Source organism: Carya illinoinensis, chromosome 7, assembly GCF_018687715.1.
Source record: "Carya illinoinensis cultivar Pawnee chromosome 7, C.illinoinensisPawnee_v1, whole genome shotgun sequence".
NCBI classification, from domain to species: Eukaryota; Viridiplantae; Streptophyta; class Magnoliopsida; order Fagales; family Juglandaceae; genus Carya; species Carya illinoinensis.
Genome location: NC_056758.1, coordinates 2,574,857 through 2,588,071, shown reverse-complemented (window position 1 = coordinate 2,588,071; position 13,215 = coordinate 2,574,857). Strand labels below are relative to the sequence as shown.

The following is a 13,215-nucleotide window of genomic DNA, read 5'->3' as shown; positions in this document are numbered from 1 at the left end:
GTAAGTTTAAAAAATCATCTAATCTTATCTCAACAATCTCATTACTATTTATAAATCATTTCAACTTATCTCATCTCATTTTTTTTTAATTTAACCATATAAAATTTTTAAAAACCATTTCATTTCATTTCACTATCCAAACCAATCTTACTTGTGATTAGAAATAAAATTTAATTGTATAGCCACATTTCGCTTGATAAGACTCGTGTTATTTCAAATTTTTTCATAATTTTCAATTTTAACCCTATTATTAACACACCTTACAAAAGTTAACAATGATACAACACGTTATGCTTTTAGGGTCAAGGATATACATTCATTTTATTTCGATTTTGTCTTGAAAAATATTATAATCATAAAAAGATTTTATATAAATTCACATAATTTAATATAATTTATAAATTAATATGATTTCATATAATACGTTAAGTAAATTTATAACATAACAAGTTAGATTACGCCAATATATAAGTTACTTTTAAAAATCAATTTATAGCTAAGTCATTATTCTTTTACTTGCCAACTTGGTACAGTGTGGTTTACTATTTGTTAGAAATACATTTTGCTGTAAAATAATATATTTTAAAATCAGTTGTAGACTATTATATTGGCTTTTACATATAAATCAATTATTATGAAAAATAATATGTGTAATTTTAGGAGTATATAAGTTTCACCCACTTTCTTAAAAAATAGATAAATTTGAGATTTATATAAAAAAATATTTTTTTACTCGTAGATTTCACTTTTTTCAAATGAAGTATGCAATACTTATATGTACTATTATTAACACTGTATATAGTATTATTTAAATTTGATTGAAGGTTTTATAATAGAATTATTTTATTCTTAAATCGGTATGTAAAATACATTATTTTTATAATTTAAATTATAAAATTTAATTTATAAAATAAAAAATTTATCTTTTTTTTTTTTTATACAAAAGGATGAGGAGTTTCGGATTCAGATTTTTAATTTGAATAATCGAGTCATATGCCATCAGCTCATTAAGTTTTTTATTATCCTTTATTTTTTATTTTTTATTTTTATATAAGAGGTGAGAGATTTCGAATTTAAATTTTTTATTGGAAAAATGTTATATGCCATCAATTTCATATTATCTTTTTATTTTTTACTTTTTTTATAAAGGCTTTCATTATCTTTTAAATCATATAATGCAAGGTAAATTTTATAACAGCAATACCCTTTATAATATATTTTCCGGTAGATAAAGAGACAGAAACCAAACCCCATTCGTGCGCATTGTCGGTAGAGTTAGGAGCGGACGTGGAACACATCGTAATTCCCAAGCAGTTGGCTTTTACCGCTCTCTGATTTGTATTTTTTTTCCACGATTCGAAAAATAAACAGTTTGCTCGTAAATTTTTAATTTGTTTTGGTAATTTTGCTGATACCTACCTAGTGCAGTGTCTGGGAAGCCCAGAGGAAGAGTGACCGTGAAAGACGGGGCATAAGAAGGAGCCGAAAGAAGAACGGAGTTTTGAACTGTTGGGACTGAGCGAAATTGGGGGAAGAGAGTTCTGGAATTACCAGATTTCTTTATTACACTTTTCTTAAGACATAACTTGTGGGTATCTCCGCTCCACTGGGTAGTTTCGTATATTTATGTTGTCGAGTTTCTTTCTCATTGTTCAACCCTATTTCAAACCCTAGTTCCAGGTACATCTCTCTCGTATTATCTTTATTGCTTTTCTTTTAATTAATATATATAGATGTGTGTGCGTGCATGCCTGTTCTTGAACTTTATGCCTTTGAAAATTCTTGCCTATTCAAGATTTAAGATTGATGTTTTTTCCGGGTATTGTAATTATTTATTTGGAGACAAATGCTGTTTGTTTTACTCTGGGTTGCTGAAGTTCTGTTTCCTACTAAACCCATGTGATCTTCTTTTGAATTATTTTTTCAAGTATGTGCGTTGCTTTATGGGTTGCTTGATTAGTTTGTTTCGTGCATTATATTTTGAGGGTTTTGATGTTAAGAGTATGCAATCTTGCATCCTTGTCACAATCTGTTCTCTCCCCCATCTACTAGTTCCGCCTTCAAAGTACCTCTGTTGTGTGTATGAAAATTGTTATGAAGAATGAAGACTTGGATGGTACGTGATTAGCAGTTTATGTGATTGAATGCCAGGAAAAATAAGCAGCATCTAATGATAATTTCTTTTCTCGGGAGAACGACGGCTGGACAATTTGTTCATCAATTTGACATCGGACTTATATGTTCGAATTTCCCATCCCGCATGTATCATATTTTTTTGTATGAGATCTACCCCATAACATATAGTCCTAACCTGGGATCACCCCTGCCTCCAGATTGTGGGGGATTCTGGCTTAGGAGACCTCATGGCGTGAGTTCATAGAGTTATATGTGTTCCTTGCACTAATTCTAGTTTCAAGTCTACTCATAGAACCATCTTGCAGCATATAGCACTTTTATTGAATCTCATGCCTTTATGGCTGGTTTTGGATGCCTTCTTTCTTCACCTGTGCACAGGGTTGCTTCTTGGCAGTTGGTCATTGCCAGCTGGTTCCCAGTGTTTGGTTTCTTTTGCATGTACAGCATCATTTGATGGCTTTTTACTAATTTAGTATTTGTGGTAAGTGTTAAAGGATTATCTGCAGGTTGCTCTTGTTAGTCTAGTGCTCTGCATGTTGTTTACCTTTGGAATTTACCATAACGTGAGTTGATGGATAATCCCCGAACAACATCTGGGAATGCTGAGGATAATGTTGGAATTCCAGATGATTTGCGGTGCAAGAGGTCGGATGGGAAACAGTGGAGGTGCACTGCAATGTCCATGCCTGATAAAACAGTATGTGAGAAGCACTACATCCAGGCAAAGAAGAGGGCAGCTAATTCTGCAATGAGAGCTAATCTAAAGAAAGCCAAGAGGAAGTCAATAGGCGAGAGTGATATTTACTTGGAGAGTAAGAGTGATGATTTTGATGAACCACCTATGAACACAAAAGTTGAGGATCATCCTCATGTCCCTGGGAAAAAGTTGTTTGAGAAGGTATCAAAAAATCAGTTTCGCTATTCACCTGATACACCACCTATGAGGAGTTTGCCTGGGCGTAATCCTTCGAAGGCAAATGAAAATTTACAAAGAGATGCTGGACAGTTTGAAGAAAACTGGAGGTCTTATAAGACACCGCCTGCTTCTGCCATGGAATCATCCAAGCAGAGATCACAAAGGAGCTTTGATGCTACAACGGTGAGTTGAGTTGCAAAACATTTGGCTTAATCTCTTGAGGACAAGCATATATTCTATTTTTTTATTGTAAATAGAAACCCTTAACTATTCATAAAAAAAAAATAGAAACCCTTAACTCATATCCATATATAAACAATTAACGTACATTAACCCTTAGGGGTTGGCTCAAGTGGTAAAGACTTTGATCTTGGTGGTATGCTCCCTCCAAGGTCCAAGGTTCGAATCCAGTTAGGGCAAACAATCTCTAGGGGCCATTGGACTGAAGGGTTTTCCCCTTGAATTACTCGAGGTGCACTTGCGGAAAACTTATTGCTGAGGGCCTGTGCACCCCTGGGATTAGTCGGGACATTGTTCCTGGACACCTGGTGCCAATAAAAAAACAATTAACTTTGTACTTAAGTTGTTCTTCTTTTTCTAATAAATTTATTACTTATCAAAACAAAAGAAAAAAGAAAAGGAAAGCATGGAAGGATCCGAGGGTGAATGCCCTGTAGGAAGAGTGCCCAAGAAAGTCTTTTATACTTTAAGATACATTGTTCAAAGTAGGGCAACACCACTGTAGATAAACTATATATCAACTCTCTGTGATGAATGGTATGTCTTGCTCTTAGCTTCCTTGTAAGTATGAGAAAAAGAAGCTGATACTTGGGATAAAATTGAACATCTTTTTAATGGCATGAGTGGTATCCTTGGACCTTTTTAAAATATTTGTTTATTTAATGTGTTCATTTTTTACACTCTCTTAAACTTGATGATTTCTCCTCCATAATGACAATACTGCTGTTAATGTCCAAAGAATGACAGCTTTGGCTCCAGCTCTTTTACTGTCTTTTAAGCCAGATGATCCCGTGGAAGAAGGGACAGCCTCATGATTATCCTTTCTTCAAACCTTTTGACACCTTGGTTCTCAAGCGAGCTTCAAAGTTAAGAGTAGAGAAAATCATGAGGAAATTATTATTGTTGTTATGATCTCTCTGCAACTTATTAATATAGAGTGACTGAAGGCTGAAAGTTACAATTTAAGCCACACAATGTTCAGGATACATGATACATCATATGTCCCTTTATCATTGTCATCAAGAGTCTCTATCTCTAAGAATCATGAGGTCAAAATTCAATACTGATAATTGCTTTTTCCTTGGAGATTCCATGCTTCGTGAGCAAGTTCTGGTTGGGAGTTTCCATAACTCAGTATTATAATCCTTTGATTATTAGTTAGTTACCACTGCTTTACCTTTTTTTATTTTTATAATCTGACGCTGAGGTTTACAAGCTTTTTTCAGGAATACTCGGATGGGAGCATGGATTCCTCTGAAAATGCGGGGGGGCAAACGTGCCACCAGTGCCGAAGGAATGATAGGGACATAGTTATTTGGTGCCTCAGATGTGATAAGAGAGGATATTGCCATAGCTGTATCTCCACATGGTTAGGGTTTCATGATTTAGATACAAGTTAATATTCTTGTTTCAACTTTTTCTACTTGGTATTTATGCGTCAATATCTCAGGTACTCGGATATCCCATTGGAAGAAATCCAGAGAAGTTGTCCTGCATGTCGTGGTACATGTAATTGCAAAGTGTGCTTGCGCTCGGATAATTCAATAAAGGTATTTCATATATTGATTGAAAGCTTTTTTTAACATCATTAAATGTAATGACTTGGAAGATGCAAGCCTTATGTAGGCTCATACTCCATAAAGATTGGTCTAGGTTGCAATTGGAGTCCCTTGGAATCATTATAAAGGGCTTCAACTTTGCCCTCCCAAGGAATGTGGAATCCATTTAGATACATAATTACAGAATTTTTGTATTACAATCTTCTCCCCTTACGTTCCATAGCTTGGGTTTGGCTCATAGCTCGCACGACTCAAGTCCCACAAGTTGGGTTTGGGTTTGATACCATTGGTAACGAGTTGCGACCCAAGGAAGGCTCAAGCCACATTTAGGCCATACATTGAAAGATTACTCAATATTTTTTTATTGATAAGTCAAAAGATTAGGGAACCCCTTAGAATAATAATGAAGGGCTTTAACTTCTCCATCCCAAGCAATGTGGGTCCCATTCACCATCTTTGGTCCTTCTGATAACACAATCACACAATTTGGGATATCATATTAAGTTTCAATAATCTCACAAACCATGCATCCCTAGTTTTGTTGGGCATGATTCTATGATCTTATTACTCCAACAAATGAGTTTCAGGTAAGGATTCGTGAGATACGTGTTCTAGACAAGTTGAAATATCTCCACTGCCTGTTATCTTCAGTGCTTCCAGTAGTTAAGCAAATTCATCATGAGCAGGCTTTTGAAGTAGAACTAGAAAAAAAGTTGCAAGGTAAGATGGCTATGATGCTCCAATTCAAATTTATTTATTTATTTTTTATTTCGGTATATATCTTTTATATTTTAATTGACAAAATTTGTGTTCATATACGTCTTCAGGAAGTTCGTATCTTGCCAGGACAAAGTTGAATGCAGATGAGCAGATGTGCTGGTACCTTACGAGCACTTATGAATTTTGCATGAATATTGATTGGTTTATAAGACATCAAAGGCCTTAAAAACTATTTATGGGAAAGTGTTCAACATGATGCTATTGCATCCGATTTTAGTTATTTGTCTTCAACTGGAAAGGAAAAGATTTTAATTTTTTGTTCATCTCTTGTATACTTCTTGCGTACTTGGGCTATCCCTATTTACTTTTCAATAAAAATTTCTTATTACTTATAAAAAAAAAAATCATTTTGATTTCTGATTCCCTTCATTTCTTCATGTGATTTGTTTATATAAAGGCGAGTTCTTGTTTTAGAAGACTGCAGTTCACTCTGGTGTTCTTCGTGCAGCAATTTCTGCAGGATACCCATTATAGATTATCATCGGCATTGTACAAACTGCTCATATGATCTGTGCCTTAGTTGCTGTCAAGATCTTCGGGAAGCATCTCCAATTGGTGGTGTTAACGGTGAATTTGTTGATACTAAGATGAGTGGGAAAAGTCAAGAGAAATTAACTGGATTAGAACAAGTGAAAGTATCCAAACTAAGACTAATTTTACCAGATAAGTTTCCGGGTTGGCAAGCCAACAATGATGGCAGTATTCCATGTCCTTCAAAGGAGTATGGTGGCTGCGGTTATTCGTCATTAAATTTAAGCCGCATTTTTAAGATGAACTGGGTTGCAAAACTGGTAAAAAATGTGGACGAGCTTGTTAGTGGCTGCATGATCAATGATACTGGAAGCCCACAAAAGATTGGGTTGGATGATCCCAGACTCTGCCAATATGCTCATAGGGAGGACAGTGATGATAATTTCCTGTACTGCCCAACATCTCAAGATATTAAATCTGAGGGGATTGGAAATTTTAGAAAGCACTGGGCCAGGGGTGAACCTCTCATTGTCAAACAAGTGTTTGATCGCTCATCCACCTCGAGCTGGGATCCAGTGGTTATATGGAGAGGAGTACGGGAGACAGCAGATGAGAAAATGAAAGATGAGAACAGAATGGTGAAGGCCACAGATTGCTTAGACTGGTCTGAGGTAGCTTTAACAGCTATTTCTTTATATTCTCTGTTCAAGGCTTTTGTGCTTTCGCTCATGTCTCTGTTGATTGTAGTCAAAGAACTTTATATTGGATAGAATGGTATTTGGTTAATAATATCTACTAATTTGCCTTATATTTCGTTTCCGTGGTTTGACATGATGCCAGGTTGATGTCGAACTTGGTCAGTTCATCAAAGGCTACTCCGAGGGACGAACTCATGAAAATGGTTGGCCCGAAATGTTGAAGCTGAAGGATTGGCCTTCCCCCAGTGCATCTGAAGAGTTCTTATTGTACCAGAGACCTGAATTTATTAGTAAACTTCCCTTGCTTGAGTATATTCACTCCAAGTGGGGTCTTCTAAATGTTGCTGCAAAGTTGCCCCATTACTCCTTGCAGAATGATGTGGGACCTAAAATTTTTATTTCTTATGGCACTTATGAAGAACTTGATAGAGGTGATTCAGTGACCAATCTCCATTTCAATATGCGTGACATGGTAAGTTATTACTTCTCCCCGTACTCGCTGCCCTATTGCTTATTATATTGAGTGTTTAGTGCCTACTTTTTTGTATCCTACCACTGCACTTGATAACTGTTTTTTTTTTTTTTACTTGTTTTGTTAAAATATTAAGAATATGAAAGGCAAAATGCTAAGATATTTCTTCCCTTAACTCTTAATCATGCATGCATCTCAAGTTCTAATCTCTTATTTGATGGTTTTCTTTTATATATAATTACAGCGAACCTATTATAAATTAATTATAAATTTATATTTTATAAGTTCTTTGGGGATCAAACTCTTATATTTGAAATGAAATCATTATTGAATATTTTGTATTTTATAAATGATAACCAAATAATAACTGAATGGATGGTTTTTATTTATTTTTTATTGGCATTGGGTGTCCAAGAACTGCGTCCCGACTAATCCCAGGAGTGCATAAGCCCTCGACAAGGAGTTTCCCGTAAGTGCCCCTTAGGTAATTCAAGGGGCACTAGGGATTGTTTACAACCAAGGGGATTTGAACCTTAGACCTAGGGGGAGCATACCTTCAAGCCCAAGGCCTTTACCACTTGGGCCAACCCCTAGGGGTTAACACCAGGACAGACTGTTGTGATGATTTGAATTAAGTTGGCCTCAATTCGTTAAAAATGCAGCATATCTAATCTATAAAGCTTTTTTATTGAAACCCCTAAACCATGTTTACCTTGAGTTTTACATGAGATTTATGTTATTCTTATCCTCTGTTGTGTCATCTGATGTAGCCAACAAAATGATCTCTCAAAACTTATTGACATCCTCTGAGCTATGGTCAGGTATACCTATTGGTGCATACATGTGATGTGAAGCTAAAAGGTTGGCAGAGGGGACAGACAGAAAAATCACAGAAATCCTCCGAGGCATCTGAGGCTAATGATTCATTGCAGGATCCACAAGTAGGTTTGGACAATAGGTCACCTGATGTGTCATTTGATGGTCAATATCTGCAGAATACATGTGGGACAAAATTGGATGCCCATGAAAATGAGTCAGTGGTGGATGGAAGTATTGAAACCAATGATGTTGAAGAGAATAATGTTTGTGAGCAATCAAACATAGATGGTGGAGAAGTTTCAGAAAAGACTCATCCTGGAGTCCTCTGGGATGTGTTTCGCCGGCAGGATGTTCCAAAGATGACTGAATATTTGAGAATTCACTGGAAGGAATTTGGGAAGACTGATATTGTGTCAAATGAATTTGTAAGTTCTGTTCTCACAATGTCATAAAGAAATTGCTCCTTTATTGGGACTGAATGAACATATTTGATTGTATTTGGCTTGTTTTGTTATATGTTTCTTACCAAACTTTTTAAATCTCAGGTGAAAAGGCTTCTTTATGATGAAACATTGTTCCTGAATGCGCATCATAAAAGAAAGTTGAAGGAAGAATTTGGTAAGGACAAGTAGCAATGGATTTTCCTAATTATTAATCAAGCTTTTGAGGAGGTTGTAATATGACCCTTTGACTTAGGCAGTATGTTTGAGACATGTATAGTATTAACGACCTGGACAAAGTTATGATCCTTTTTAACTTTGTTCAAGCTTTGGAGGTACTAATATGACCTTTTTTAAGGCTACCATTTGCTGTATTAATGGCTTGGACAAAGTTATGTGGAACCAACATTTTAAAATAAATTTTGTTCAACTTATTTAAAACAACATTACTGCTGGAAGACATGGTGTGTGGATGGAAAATTTGCAGAACCCTGCTTTGGCATTTAAAACTTAGTTGGTTCTTACTTGGACACTTATCTCAGGAGAGTTAATTTTAAGTTGGCTTACTAATTTCTTTTAATTCTTATTCCCTGTGATGTGCGTTGATGACATTGAATCATAAGTATATTTTTAGATTTTTCTGAATGCCTGTTTGTTTCTCTTCCTCAGGAGTTGAGCCGTGGTCTTTTGAACAGCATTTGGGGCAAGCTGTATTTGTTCCTGCTGGATGCCCCTTCCAAGTGAGAAACCTTCAGGTGAGTTCTCTATGGTTACTGAGTTTGAGTGAAATGATGTTGCATCTCTTGACTTGCGATTGAAATATTGATTTTGAATTCTTGATTAAAGACAGGGGTCTATGATGTTTCATACATTAGAGCATGTGTCTAGAGTAATGTATAAGTTATGCTTTATTAGAGCTTTAGACTGCTGTTTTTGTTTTTGGAGTGATGTAGAAATTATGTTTTATTAGAAGCTTATACAGTTCGACTTTTGTTTTTGTTTTTTAGTTTTATTTTTTAATTTTTTGAGAAGGGGGAGGGGTGTGTTAATTCTTGCAGCTAGGTTGCTTTTTATCTCGGTTACTACTTTCAACATGAAACCAGGGGTCCTATTGGGTGCTTCAAGACTCCACTCTCAACATTCAATGTTTTCATATAAAAGCACATTACTAATACAAACTAATTCAAATGTGTATTCTTTTGATCGGTTTCTCAATAGTTGACCCAGATATTTAATGAGAAAAGCCCTATCAGTATTTGCTAACATGAGAAATGAATTTCTGAAAAGTGTGGACTGCCCACTAATTGAAAGGAAAACAAAGTTTATATCAGACCTCAAAAGTGCTATCCTCAAATGCTTATATTATATTATGCCCTTCTGTGCAAGGTGCTTTGTGATGTAACACGTCCCTGGGTGAAAATTTCAGCAGACACTATTCCTTTATGGAACTTCTATAACCACTAGATGGGTTCAATTGAAAAGAGATTCCCTGAATTTATATGTTGTACTTTTTAGAAAAGCTATTCCAGATTTATTTTTTAGTGAGGCTGCTCCGTATGTCCAGTGAAATTGGATTTGTTTGTAACATTATATTGAAGTTTTTCCCTCTTAAAATTTGCAGTCCACTGTTCAGTTGGGCCTCGATTTCTTATCCCCTGAAAGTCTGGGTGAGGCTGTGAGGTTGGCTGAGGAAATCCGCTGTCTTCCAAATGACCATGAGGCAAAACTACAGGTGTTGGAGGTCAGACAAAGGAAATTTTCCCTAGAAGTATTCAGTTCCTTCCTTTTTCATCTCAGACTTTATATTTTAGTTTTATACCTTGATGGTGTTCATATGTTTTGTTTTTTTTCCCATTTTCTATTGAACTATTCTTTTTCTGATTATTTTTAGTAAACGTTCTCATTTTTGTGTTGGCTTCTGAGACAGGTAGGAAAAATATCACTTTATGCCGCAAGTTCAGCTATTAAAGAAGTTCAGAAATTGGTCCTGGATCCGAAGTAAGCAAATCTCTTCTTAATTTTCTTATCTTGTTGATCAGTTACCCCCTCATCCTCCACCTCATCTACCCAGCTATCTTTTCCGTCCATCTTTTTTATAAATGCTGAAAGGCGAAATCTTTTCTCTGTCAATGGCAGACTTGGTGCAGAGCTTGGATTTGAAGATCCTAATTTGACTGCAATGGTTTCAGAGAACTTGGAAAAGATGGTTAAGGGAAGACAGATAACTTGTGCTTGAATTTCTGTACAGTAATTAGGTATAAGAATTCTAGTGTTTTAATAGGGAGTCGCAGCTCTAAATGCGTTGTTAATATGTAATTTTTGACTTGCGCTTACAATGGTGCTTTTTTATTATTGACAATGCTGCATGCCTCCTTTAATGAAAACCATTGCAGTATATATTAATAAATGCATGCTAACTATCGTGTTAAATCAGTGTTTTGGGAGTCGCATGCCCAAACTGTTTGTTTCCGAGTTTGTTTCGATATTCTCTCCGATTTTAGTTAGATGCGGCATTAAAATCTTATATACGATTAACTTTATCTGAAATTCTGAGATGTCTGTCACTTTCTAGAATTGTATCATCCAAATTGGTTATACAATTGAAGAGGATCTCTGTAATCAACAATCTCCCTGCTCGCCTTAAAAACTGGAAATGAAAAGATGGCGATGGAAAGGTATAGGCAATGAAGACGGTATAAAAAGTATAGCCTTGTTAGGGAAAATTGCAGTGCAACTTTGTCTCAGTCTGTTCAGTTAAACTCTGCAACAGGTGCAGTTTCAGTAATACTAAATGAATGAGCCATTGTGTGGAAGTCTGATTCCACCCTTGACCAAGCAGATTCTGGTGCCTGAGCATTTAGTGTGAATAGCCTACCACCACGAGAGCAACAAACTGCAAGATTATGCCGCTGAAATGAGGGGCTCTCAACTCTGAATTCCAGCTCGTAATATTTGACATTCTTTACAGGATCCTCTCTCAAAGTTGATTCTATCAATGTCCCCTTAACATCAGGGCGTCTGCCTGACCCCGCAATGGTCCGAACCACTGCTTCTCCCACTTCTTTTGGTCCTCCAAAAGCTTCAATTCTATAAAGAAATGTTCAAAATTAATCTTGGGTCACTTTAGAACCTTTAATTAGGGCTTAATAACTACTAAGTACTCGTCAAACAACTAGATTTTGATTTGAAAATGTTTAGCAAGTTGCACTAAAAAGAACTAGGAAATCATGGTCATCTATATATAGACATGTATAGGAGTACTCACGAGAAGTCTTGAGGAACTGGCGACACAATGACACTAACATTGAGCTCACCGGTTGTACCAGGCGGACCAAATGCAACAACTGGTTCACTAACACTCCGCCGCCGATTATTGGACTTGGTAGTGTTGACGATCGTGGGCGTGTCTAGTTCTCTTTCCAATCTCTCCAATGCTCGATATAACAGTGTCTTATCCCCAACCCATTTTGCTGGGTACATGAATTCTGTTTATTTTGCAACAACAAATACAAAATTAGAGAAGCATCAGTACTTGATCTACAAGATCACTTTAACGACTCACATTGGCTGGCATGTATAGTTCAACATATTTTAGACAGATTTTAATCTCTGGATGTATATGCACACATACATATACACTTATGTCATAGATAAACCCTCACAACTGTGGTCAAGGTTTTAAACTCTCATCCTTCCCCTAATAATCAGTAATCCCTAATAATACCATTTAGATCTATCAAAGACCAGGAATTGTCCACTCAAATTGATAAGCCATTTTTAGGGAGTGGACATTCATGATCCGAATGCCATTTTCTTTTCCTATTTATCGTACTCTTTTTATTTTATTTTATTTTTAAGAAAAATTATGGAAAAGTTTGCTTTTATTTTTGGCTTTAAGGGAACACAAGAAAGACCCAAAAGAAATTCTTGACAACATTAATTGTAAGAGTAGAATTCACTAACCGAATCCTTCATTTGTCTGAATGTAACGATTGTACCCTCCAATAGGATAAACCACATCTAGCTTCAGATCCCTCCCAATTTCCGGCGATAATCCGAGAAGAAAACTTGTTACCCCACCAAAATTTGCACCAAGAGCAACCAGGGAGGCTGACCCAACGCCGACTACCAGCCGCCGACCAAACGTCGTTGCTAGTGGTGCAAATTGTTCTGCCGGAGACCTTCCACCACCCCGGGTTTTCACCTCTTGAACACTCTCTTTCTGGTCACCTGAGGAGTGTGTCATAAAAACCCGGTGAAAATGCACCTTTTTGAATGCATGGTAGCAGTAGTTTTGCAGTGCCATATCTTGCTTGTCTTGTTTGTCTGGGACCGGAATAGCTCATTATATGTACATATCATGTGTTTTCCTCGATTGTTGTCGTGTACAAAACACAAACAATGGATTTATGTGGTTGAATATCACAAAAACCTGTAGTACGAGCAGTATGGCATGATGCACGATTTGAATTGTTTAGTCATTCCGTGGGAAATTCAGATTAGTTTATAAATTAGGCCAAGAATTTCAAAAGAAAATAAATTTGTGAAATGGCTGAATTTTTTCGATGGTGCAAAATACTTTTTTTAGAGATATATAGATAATGCGCGCCTTTGCATGCTTTTTTCACTCCAAGATAAAGCTTATCTAGTTTTGGTGGTCGTCATTGTTTTGGTCCAGAGTTCT

General features: G+C 36.1%; 2 protein-coding genes across 9 annotated transcripts; one reads left to right on the top strand and one right to left on the bottom strand.

The window, feature by feature from the left end:
• The first annotated feature begins 1,183 nt into the window (after positions 1-1,183).
• On the top strand, positions 1,184-10,961 carry LOC122315465 (lysine-specific demethylase JMJ25). Of its 8 annotated transcripts, none has more exons than XM_043131372.1 (15): positions 1,184-1,313; positions 1,429-1,680; positions 2,631-3,235; positions 4,519-4,661; positions 4,743-4,842; positions 5,439-5,571; positions 5,679-5,730; positions 6,080-6,773; positions 6,943-7,272; positions 8,094-8,516; positions 8,637-8,709; positions 9,201-9,286; positions 10,153-10,299; positions 10,459-10,529; positions 10,668-10,961. In XM_043131372.1, the coding sequence occupies exons 3-15, from the start codon at positions 2,708-2,710 to the stop codon at positions 10,765-10,767; spliced, it is 2,880 nt and encodes a 959-aa protein (XP_042987306.1). In that variant the 5' UTR covers positions 1,184-1,313; positions 1,429-1,680; positions 2,631-2,707; the 3' UTR covers positions 10,768-10,961. The 8 variants fall into 8 exon arrangements, with proteins under 8 accessions (XP_042987306.1, XP_042987308.1, XP_042987314.1 ...); XM_043131374.1 differs by having other exon boundaries at positions 1,190-1,299; XM_043131375.1 differs by lacking the exon at positions 1,184-1,313 and adding an exon at positions 1,322-1,338.
• Positions 10,962-11,067: 106 nt separating this feature from the next.
• On the bottom strand, positions 11,068-13,110 carry LOC122315466 (psbP domain-containing protein 7, chloroplastic). The gene is made up of 3 exons (XM_043131381.1): positions 12,495-13,110; positions 11,797-12,016; positions 11,068-11,618 (listed from the first exon to the last, which is right to left on the bottom strand). Exons 1-3 carry the CDS (start codon positions 12,835-12,837, stop codon positions 11,282-11,284), a joined length of 900 nt encoding a protein of 299 aa, XP_042987315.1. The 5' UTR covers positions 12,838-13,110; the 3' UTR covers positions 11,068-11,281.
• Positions 13,111-13,215: the final 105 nt, after the last annotated feature.

What these genes read in the sequence shown, in the direction of transcription:
- LOC122315465 (XM_043131372.1), top strand. Translation starts at nt 2,708, where the DNA reads ATGGATAATCCCCGAACAACATCTGGGAATGCTGAGGATAATGTTGGA. An exon ending in GCAGATGAGCAGATGTGCTG is followed by an intron (nt 5,731 to 6,079) that starts GTACCTTACGAG and finishes TTCTTCGTGCAG; the next exon opens with CAATTTCTGCAGGATACCCA. An exon ending in ATTGCTTAGACTGGTCTGAG is followed by an intron (nt 6,774 to 6,942) that starts GTAGCTTTAACA and finishes ACATGATGCCAG; the next exon opens with GTTGATGTCGAACTTGGTCA.
- LOC122315466 (XM_043131381.1), bottom strand. Translation starts at nt 12,837, where the DNA reads ATGGCACTGCAAAACTACTGCTACCATGCATTCAAAAAGGTGCATTTT. An exon ending in TCAGACAAATGAAGGATTCG is followed by an intron (nt 12,017 to 12,494) that starts GTTAGTGAATTC and finishes CAAAATAAACAG; the next exon opens with AATTCATGTACCCAGCAAAA. An exon ending in CCAGTTCCTCAAGACTTCTC is followed by an intron (nt 11,619 to 11,796) that starts GTGAGTACTCCT and finishes ATTTCTTTATAG; the next exon opens with AATTGAAGCTTTTGGAGGAC.